Source organism: Anarhichas minor, unplaced genomic scaffold (genome assembly GCF_050575085.1).
Source record: "Anarhichas minor isolate MPS153535 unplaced genomic scaffold, ASM5057508v1 ptg000038l, whole genome shotgun sequence".
Taxonomy (NCBI): domain Eukaryota; kingdom Metazoa; phylum Chordata; class Actinopteri; order Perciformes; family Anarhichadidae; genus Anarhichas; species Anarhichas minor.
In genome coordinates, this window is record NW_027466484.1 from 520,026 (window position 1) to 530,467 (window position 10,442).

The window sequence follows — 10,442 nt, forward strand, 5'->3', positions numbered from 1 at the left end:
GCCTGTCCCTCTCTGGTGTCACGGGTTGTTTGTCTTTTGATATCTGTACAGTTCATCACTCGGCAAAATAAACACGGCTCAGATGGAAGTCGCTCTTTCAGAACCGCATCGGAGCAGATGAGTGTTTTTTCCGAGGGGAAATTTTCTCTGTCCGACAGCGGACGAGTTTTATAAACCGAACGTATTGAATCGGTCGTCATAAGTTGATTTGGTGTCACTGCAGCGGAGCCGCATTGATATGTTACATGGCGTCTTATACTGTGGGCCACCTACAGTCATTCTGATTGGCTGGCAGGTGTCTGCTGTTGTATTCTCTCCAGACCCAAGAGAAGAGGGGACATTCCCATAGAAATCAATAGAGCAGAATGGACAGAGCGGCCATTTTTATGTGTAATGTATCCGTTGTGACCGTCTGAGAGCCGGAGTTCATAAGTAAAGTTATAAATGCTAACTCTTGCTACAGCGTAGGGAAGCACGTTGCTGTCACCAGATGAGTGACAACTTTGTTTTGACTCATTTTCTGTAACCAGTGTAGCGTTTAAGTATCGTGAAATTAGCAAGCCAGCTAGCTAACTGTTGGACAGATGGCTAGTTAGCTTGCTTGCTAATTCCACCATGCTATCGCTACATCGGTAACAGAAAATGAGCCGAACATTTGCTGTGTCCTCAGACATTCTCTTGTTCTCGTCAAATGACCACGAGAAACGGTTGAATGTCAGTTCTACTCTTATTCTATTTCTATGACCCGATCTCATTCAGAGATGGTAGGATTGCAGGCATCGTATTTTACTTTGTTTGTTTCAGTTTTTCTTGTTCGTTTGATGGAACTACCGTCCTCTTTGTGGGAATGGAACCTTCAGACACTTGTCATCGTTTCCACTGCTGGAAAAAAAACTTCATTCTACCCGTTGTTTATTTTCTCTTACTGGTGCCAACATTTCCTCCCCGTGTCAGGCGGCTTGTTTTCTGATTTTAAAAAAACGGCTCTATTTCTGTCTCCCAGCATGCAACTGGAAAGACTCTCCTGGTTGCCCACTGGGGGGAGGGGGGCAAAAAGGGCTTTCTAATTACATTTTTCCTTCACACTCACCCCTTCTTTTTTAATTCTCTCTTACTCTGAAGGGTATCTTCCCCCCGAGGCGCTGCTTTATTTCCGACCCTCTTGTGCTGAACAAAGTGCACTGTGGACGGTGCACATTTTAAACAGTAGAATCCTACATGAGATGATAATGTAGTGTGAGATAACAAAGGTCGTGGTCACGCTCTGATGCTGTGTTTAGTCATATGTGGGGGATGCTGCAGCAGATGAAATACCTCCACCTGCCCTGGAGCTCACCCCCTCCCCACCATACTGTTTATTATTTTTATCATTTTACAGGAAGTGGGCTATATGAGATCAGATCTGGGTTAGATTTCCCGGGGGGGAAACTCTGGTGTCACGCAGAGGAAAATATTAAAAAGTCGTCAACAATATTTCCTGTTTGTCCAGATTGCCACCTCCAGCCCCCTGCCGGTGCCCGTGGGAGCCCCCGCCAGCGGAGTGTTGGTGGAGAGCGGGCCGGTGGTCTACGACGACGCGGCCGGCGAAGAGGACGACGACGAGGAAGAGGAGGCTTGTGTCAGCGCCATGGACCTGATGGGCAGCAACGGTCGGTCGAAACGCACACGGGTTCTGTTTTTGTCAGGATGTCCACAGACGTCTATCCATCACTTGTTTATTCTCATATATTGAGATTAATGTTGGTCTGTCAGTTATTACACAAACAATAGCGTTCCCAAACAGAACAATAGAAACCAACACAAGCACAGACTGATGAGGCGTTAATAAGGTACAGTCTATGGGACACCACTGTCGAGGCCGTTTAGAACATCTGGTCATTTGGGTGTGAAGGGTCACAGAAACATCGATGGAGAACGAGCTCTACCCAGCATGCCGTTCAACGGTTTAACCCTCTGAACCCCAAAGCAGTTTCGGTCGTTTTTTCACTCCTGTCACATTTTCACTTCAAAGTATTTGAAAATAAGTAAAGATTTGAGTAAAGGTGGAACTTAAGACTGTCTGTAGACGGAGGAGCAGAAACCTAAATATTTCACCAGCTGGTGGTAAATTAGCAGTCGTTACAGCTAATAAAATTATTTTTAATTATTCTTCCTGATGATTGGCAGATTATCAGTTGTTTATTGTAACGAGACAGAATCAGAAAGACATGCTGAACAAAATGAAGAAATGTGAACTCTTGACTTTGATTCTCTGGCAGTGAGCTTCCTGCAGCACATTCAAATCTCGTTCACACGAACGGCGTCAGACGGTTTTCTCACTTCTCAGTCGGACGCCGAGTGTCTGCACTGAGAAATAGTTTGAGTGACTTTTTTTATTATTTTTAATGAATCAGCGTCCGCGGGTCACGGCTCAGACTCCTGCAGTGTTTTAATGAGCCCTCGAAAAAGATTCAATTTCTTCACTTTTACGTCTCTGCCTGTTAAGATTGAAGGTCCCCGACTCTGCTGCAGTAAAAAGCACTTAATTGATTCCTGTAGGGGAACTCTTTGTTTGTGCTCCTGCCCGCTCCACAGTGAGGTCAGAGGTCACGGCCCTCCTCAGAGCTGCCCCTCTGGAGGACGGTGGAGCCGGACGGAGACTAAAACCAGACTCGCTGTTTTACATGTTACCAGTCTGAATTCACACAAAGCAGAGCGTCTCTGTGGACGCTGTGTTTTTAGAAACCTGAGCGTGTTTTTATTTTTCTTCCTGCGACACCTCGTTTCTTTTACATGCACTTCCACTCTCAGTGACGCGGGGGAGTCGGCCATTAAAATCAAAGTTTCGGTCTCCCGCTCACTTTTCTCAGATGGTGTAAATAAAGGTGTTTTGGTGCCGAGACCAAAAGTTTACTGTATTCAATATCTTACCTCACTCTGAGGAATATGAACCCGTTTTTTAAATAATGTTTGGCCAGACATGTTGACATGTTTACTTCATAAACAACCCAAAGTGTTTCATATAAGGCTTTAAAATATATTACAGAAAATATAGAGTACAACAGTAGTAGTGCTGCATTTATTTAAGGAAATAAAGTGCGGTAGAGAAAAGTAATTAAAGGCTCTGAAAAACAAGGCAAGAAAGTGACTAAATGGACCATAATGTACTAAATGAACATCATGCTGTATTGAAGAAGACTTGAAACTAGAGATTGAGACCATAAACTCATGTTTACAATGTTTACTGAGGTAATAAATCAAGAGAGAAGTAGTCATTTTCTCATAGACTTCTATACAACCAGAGGAGTCGCCCCCTGGTGGACACTAGATAGAATGCAGCTTTAACACTCTTCAGAATAGGCTTTACTTTTCAGAACACACACATTAATGCAACGGTGATATTAATCCACAAACATTATATATAATAGTGAAACACGTGTATCTAATCCCTCTGTGTCTTTCTCCCTACAGAGTATGGCAGTGATGTCGATTACGAGGACTGATTGTAGCAGCGGTCTTCTCCGGGTTTTTAATCCCCGTCTCGTACGGAACCATTCTGAATCCTTAAGTGCATCAAACGTTAACCACCGGGGACATAAAATGGCAGCAGCCTCAGAGCGGAGCTGTGATGGTAAGAGCAATGAGGAAGTCCCATCAGGAGTGAACGGGACGGAAACAAAAGCTGGACACGCATCCTCACTCCTTGTACCATTTGGCATCCCAGCTGGACCGAACTGGGAGGACGCACCGCTTGGATGCTGACGGAGAAGTTCAAGGGGAAATGAGGGATGTAGTTATGTTAATCATTGTGGCTCACAAGCCGCCCGTAGTGGTGAAACTGTAAAATCAAACGTAGGAAATATTCCAGTAAACATTGGTTTGTTGAGGCGCAGGTCCGACGACATTTAGGTTCAAACTGTCAGACGACTAGGATCCAAATAACTGCCGTTTCAACTGTTGTTTAAAGAAATACTTCTCCCACAAAATGACCATTTCTATATTAATTACTCGCCTCTTCCCGCATGCCTCCACGGTAAACAGAGAATCACAAAAACGGAGAAAAGTCAGTAAAACTACATCAAAACATCCGTTTACAAAGATGAGTGTTTGATGGGGTTGACTCGGCATGACCGTGTGCATCTAAATGTATTTTGTTGCTTAAGTTAAAATGCATGAGTTATGTGAGAGTTTGCAAACAGATGTGTTGATATAGTTTCAAACGTTTACTTCTATTCAATTCCTCCGTTTGTTTTTTGAGTCTTTGGTCACCGTGGAGGTTTAAAATCTAATTTTACTTCAATAATTCAAAGTGACACACGGCGAGTCATTTATATACTAATGCTTATTCTTTTAAATGACTCTATTCTAATGTGAAGTAAGAACCGGCTTCTCATAGAAATAAAGTGATTTAAATGCTGCTGAAACATTTATAGACGTCAGTGTTTACTGAGTTGAACAAAATGCAAAAACGTACGATCCTTAAACACTCAAGTGCTTCCTGATAACTAACACATCTCAAAGCTAGCATCCTAAACTGTGTCTGTGTCAATAAAGAAGCATCCAACAGCCAGGTAACACACATCCTGTGGTCAAACTGCTCACATCAATGTCGTACAATGATGTCGCCTTCTGAACAATTCATAAATCCAAAAAATAGTTTCAGATGAAGTTAGTTTTAGGAATCAGATGGTTCGATTAGTTTTTAAGTTGCTATTGATTTGGGGTTTTCTTAAGTTTTTTTGGTTGATGGATTTAATTTATGAGATTGTGTCACTTGTGTTAAATATTCTTCAGCCGAGCCGGGGTTGTAAATACATTCTCTGCAATATTATATTTTCCACGTGAGTGAAATGGACCCCGATCAGAGAAGAGATCTATATTTTGTATTTATGCTTTTATGATTTTTGTGTTGGGATCAGACACGGTGTCTGATGATTGTGCTGCGATTTAAAGTTACATCTGCATATTGTTGTGTGCGTTCGCTGCTACAGTAAAGACTTCACATGAGGGGAAAAAACACGCGTTTGTTTCTTTTTATTGATGTTTAAAAGTCTCATTAACTCATGTTCACTCTCTTTTTGTTGACCTGCTGATTTGTGTGTGTGTGTGCGCGTGTGTGTGTGTGTGAGAGAGAGAATGACAAAAGTCTAACTTTATTTAACTTTTTGGTTAAATGAGATTTTTCATCTTGTTGCTTTTTAATCTCGTTCACCCGTTTCTATCAACTTTTTGTTCTTTTTTTTTTTTTTGGGCAAATTTTTTTTTTTAAAGATCCCTTCGGGGGAGTTTCTTTGTCTCACCCACACGGTTGTGTAATCACTTTTTCCTCCGTCTTCTTTTCATCATCTCTGTATCGAGATGAACTCGGGCTGAACTCTAATCGGTGACAGACAAACGGCATCGTGTGTCCGTCCGCGACCCGACACCTTCCACCATCGCCAGCAATGCTTTGGATCAGATGAGACGTTTCGTAGCCGGATCGCTTAACGCCGGCACCGGCTCCCAGTTTGTCTGAAGGTATTGTTGTCTCCAGAGATATCCGGTGTCTCCGGGTGTGAGTGAGGAGATTCAATAGAAAGATGAGTCAATTCTCAAGAGTGGGAGGAAATCTGAAACTGAGGAGACGAAGTATGTCGAGCCTTTACACGCGAGGGCCTTTTTTCACGGTGCGTTACCAAGAAAGTGTTATTGTCTCAGCGTCAGCCAGGAGACACGATGTGACCTCGCTTTGGAAAGGCCTTTCAGGCCTTTGTTGAAGCCCTTTTATGGGATTATGTGACTATAGTCTGTTGATGCAGGTTTTTTGTACACAGAAAAATTGAGACGGAGGAAACTCTTTGTGTTGCTTTATGTTTATGTCCTTTTTATAGCTGTACATTTCTTTTGTCAAACTAGAAGTCACCAAAGTCTGAAATATAAAATCCTTCACGTAGGAGGTTGAATGACATAACAGCTGTTCTAGACAACATGCATTTAAAAAGTGCTACAGGAACGAGTCTTAAAACACAGAAATGTTCCCTCGTCTAGATGTTTTTTGAATGATTCTTCGGTTAGATGTCTGAAATCAGTTCTGTGTTTAACACGAGCTGAAGAGATTGTAACGTTTAGTTGTCTCTGGTGAATCTTAAAAAGAGTGTAAATAAGTCGACTAAACGTCCTCACTGGAACACTATCCTCCTTTAGTTTAGCGGTGGAGATGTTTCTGCTATAATCTGAGGGGACAATACCTTTGTGTGGAGGGAACCAGTGCGGTGCTAAGAGGGGTCAGCCAGTGTCATCAGAACGACTTCAATTGCCAATGAAGCAAAGAGAAATGTTGTTGACTTTGGTGAGAAAACATATCGACAACTTGGTGTTTCACTTAACTTCTTTATTTTAATTATTACTCAATAGAATACCGAGTAACACATTTAACAACAATGCAAATGTAGGTGTCGCAAGTGTTGACCAAAAGCTACAACACTGGTGTTGGATAATAAACTGACGAGTCATGTTTAATTTGTGTTGCCCAAAAACCACATCACAAGTTCTACCTCAAAGTGCTTCACCATTGACTTTCAGTCCTTAAAGAAAAGGAGTTTTTAAAGGACACGCAGAAAAATACGAAATCCCCAGATTCGGTTACCGTGACCGGTTCATCTGAAGTGCGGCTAAATCCGTCCTATTAACAGATTATTAGACGGCGTGAAAATGTCAGGCGTGAGCCTCGAGCCGTCTCGGGGAATTTTCCGTCCCTTCACACCCGCCGACATCTGAACCCCGACTTGAAACACGCCGACGCTCCGGGCCCTTCTGAAACAGACCCCTCCACTAGTGTTCCTTCTTTTTTTTAAAGTTGACTTCTCTCCTCACACGGCCCGTAAAATCATTTCATGGTTTATGAAGCTGTGTAATTGTGCTGTCAGGTCAGCCCCCCCCCCCCCCCCCCCCCCCTTCCTCCGACACCAAACTTTTACAGTAACCTTTACAGGGCAGCCGGGGGATGGAGGGAGGGATGGATGGAGGGAGGGAGGGAGGGAGGGATGAAGTTGAGCTGCTTAGTTTTGTTTGTGACCTCGCTGCCCTTCCTCAGTGAGAGCCACGGCCGGAAGGATTCCCTCCGCCGCCGAAGAGAAATGTCCTTTTATGCGAGTCACAGGTTGGTTTTTTTCGAGCTCAGCCAGATTTGTCTTCGGCTTCGAGCGTGACTCCGAGGGAAGATCTTAAAAAGAGAAGGCTCCTCTTCCTCCTTCCCGTTACCTTCCCCTCTTCTCCTCTTTCCTGTTTCCGTCGTTACACAGAGACAAGAACAAGCACTTCTTTTCCTCCCGAGGTGTTTTCTCTTCGTCTTCACCTTTGTCTCACTTTGTTGCTCTCAATCCAAACGTCCTCCATCTTTTCTGTTCCTTCCTCCAGCGTCCCTCCCTCTTCTTGTCCCTTTCTTCCATCAGCTTCTGTCTTTTGACTCTCTCTCTACTTTTCCCTTCACTTCGATTGCTTTCCATCTTTACTCCTCTGTCCCTTCTCTCCTTCTCTTTTCTCCCTCCAATAATCTTCCTCTCTTTCTCCACATTTCCTCCTTCAACATCGTCCTTTTACTTTTCTTCCCTCTCTTCTGTTTTTGTCCCTTGTTCTTCTACTAACCTATCACCTTGTTTACTCTCCTACGTCTTTTTTTTCCTCTTAAAAATCCCTCCATCTTTTATTTCCTCCCCCCTCCTCCCTCTGACAGCTGCAGTTTAGCCACAGAGCTAACTTCTCCCCGGAGGCGGTTTGTGTGTTTCTGTGTGTGTCGGAGTTTGAATCAAAGGCACCTTTGCTGGGTGAACACACCTCCCTCACACACAGCGCTGCACTTCCCTACTTGTGAGGACTCGTCATTAACATAATGCGTTCGCTGTTTCCTGACACTCGATCATCGGAACAACACGCCTCACCTCAAAACCAATAACTTTAAAGAAGCCTGGACCAATAAACTGTTCTCACTTTCTACATCTGCCCTTGTTTCTATTAACAGTTTCTCTCTTCAAACGTGTCCTCTGAAGACAAATGGTCTCACTTTTCAAAGCCGTCATGGTTTCCCACAAACGTCCACATTCTCCAAAATGTTCACAAAGTCCACATCAGTTACAAATATCCTCTGTTTCCAATGCTTGGTTTCTTTAAATAGAAAACAGAAATAAAACATCCTCCTATTCATGTCTTCACTTTTTTCAGAAACGTTCTTGTTTTCCACACATGTTCATGTTTCCTGAAACAACAGAATCTCATCTTCTGCTCGTCATATTTTGCTGCTTGAGAAGCCTTTTGCGTATATCTTGACGCAGACGGTTTGCGTGTTAAGGTTGAGAAACGGTCACGGAAACGTTGAGAAACTGGGGCGGGAAGGTTTAGGCAATAAAGCTACCGGAAAAAAATAATATAAGTACTTGTAGCAAAACGTTAGCTACGGACGTAATGTCATGTGACTCAGCCACCTAGCATCACATGACATAACGTTGGTAAAAACTGAACTTTTGGTTTCACATGGGACACGAACATCGGCCCCCTGAGTGAAAGTCCTGTTTGTTCGATCTACTTGGTTCATTTGAGGAAAAGATCACGTTTGTGGTTAAATAAAGTACGTTTGCTACGTAGCAAAGTACGGAAGTTAAACAAACGAAACTTAACTACTACTAAATAAGTCAACGTTGACCTGGTTCACTAAGGACACTAACAGCGGTCTCCTGGGTGAAAGTCCTCAGTTTCCATCCTCTCCTCCCACCCGCTATGAATGGACTTCCTCACTCTTCATACCTCCATTGCTCTGACTATCTATTAATATCTTAACTTTCTAAAAATGTCCCCACTTCTTATGAAGTGACCTTGCTTTGTATAAACATCTGCACTCTCAAGGTCTCGAGCTGAAACTGGTCCTCACAAAGACAGAAGTACAGGAACACACACACACTTTTCTGTTTCCCAGGCCCGGACCACGCTGCCTCGTTTCTTGCCAGAGCAATTTTCCTAATAATCCCCCCCACCCCCTTCGTCTGCCCTCAAACTCTCCTCCCCCTCTTCCTTCTCCGCACTGCGTTTTCCTGCATCAGCATATCAAACTCACCCCACCCAGAGCCGCTCCCCCCCACACCCCCCCAAAACACCACAGCCTCCCTCCCAGTTGCCTTCCTCACCCCAATTATTTCCCGGGACCTTAGCTTGGAGGGATTCTCTCACCCCCGCGCTCTGTTTTGTAGTCGCTAACCTTCCCTTCAGTGCAGGCGGAGGCGTCCATTGTGTAATAAATACAGGGAGGTGTCCATGTTTTCTGTGGCGTCATCAGGACGAACGCTCCCGACAGGTAGATTAAGACTGTAACAAGAGTCCAGTGGGAGCTTCTGAAGGACACGACCGCCATCGGGTTTTACAGACACAGTTTTCTCAGCATTCCCTCTCACACTGAGGTCTGTTTTTAGCGTTGACCGCTCGACCTTGCATCCTTACTAATAAGAGTTCTTTCCTCTGAAAAATGGAGCTTTTTGAAGTGAGTAAATATGAAAAATGCGCCGTGGAATTTATTGTGGACGACGTTCCCACGGTTTTACACTCTGCTCCTCACAGTTTCACAAGCGTTTAGAGAACTACGGTGGCCTTCAGGTAACGTAAAAACGTGAAAGCACCTCTCCAGAGCCAGTGGTTTGTCCTTTCTGTGCTACTGTAGAAACATGGCGGAGCAACATGGTGGACTCCATGAAGAAGACCTGCTCCCTGTGCAGATATGAAGGGCTCATTGTAAGCTAATGCTTCTTAGTTTCAGGTGATTATACACTAATGAAAACATAGTTATGAAAATTATATTTCATTTCTGCTAACAGATCCCTCAAAATGCTACACACTGGCCTTTTAAGTCTTCTTTTCCCCTGACCTGTATTCTTCAGATTAAACTGCAGTCTAACAGCTCCGATGTTTCCACATGAACTAAAAGCAGCCGTGAGTTTCTGCTGCTCAGAGAAGTGCTTTGGTAACAGTCCGATCATTCTGTGTGACAATATGTCCGCTTGGCAGTCGTATCGGAGCGAGAATGGACAAACCGCCACCAAAAAAAGTAGACGCATAATGTAGACAACGTTTGAGTCTTCTCAGAAAATGGAGCTGGGAAAATGCCACCGCGTGACACTAAAAACCCTCTTCTGCTGAACGCTAGAGAGAGAGAGAGGGAGAGAGAGAGAGGGAGGGAGAGAGAGAGAGAGGGAGAGAGAGAGAGGGAGAGAGGGAGAGAGGGAGAGAGGGAGGGAGGGATAGAGGGAGGGCTGAGCCAAATCAGTCTGAACGGCGGAGAAAATGAAATAATTAGTCTTGGTTGTGACGCCGTCCAGCCTCTTTGCTCCACGGCCGAGCTGCTGCCACCCCCCCCCCTTCACAAACATAAATAATTTTTTGGCTCGGTGCGTCACGTCGTAAACCGACTGCGGCAACAGATGAGTTTGGTGTTCTCTGTTTTTGAT

General features: G+C 44.1%; 1 protein-coding gene across 4 annotated transcripts in view; it reads left to right on the forward strand.

Annotated features, from left to right (window-relative positions):
* The window catches only part of brf1a (BRF1 general transcription factor IIIB subunit a), an 87,465-nt gene extending 82,469 nt beyond the window's left edge, over positions 1–4,996 (forward strand). For all 4 annotated transcript variants that reach the window (XM_076107335.1, XM_076107339.1, XM_076107338.1 and 1 more), the window contains 2 exons: positions 1,490–1,649; positions 3,451–4,996. In XM_076107335.1, coding sequence (XP_075963450.1) covers positions 1,490–1,649; positions 3,451–3,482 — 192 coding nt within the window. In that variant the 3' untranslated portion in view covers positions 3,483–4,996. The remainder of the gene's footprint in view (positions 1–1,489; positions 1,650–3,450) is intronic.
* The last annotated feature ends 5,446 nt before the right edge of the window (positions 4,997–10,442 follow it).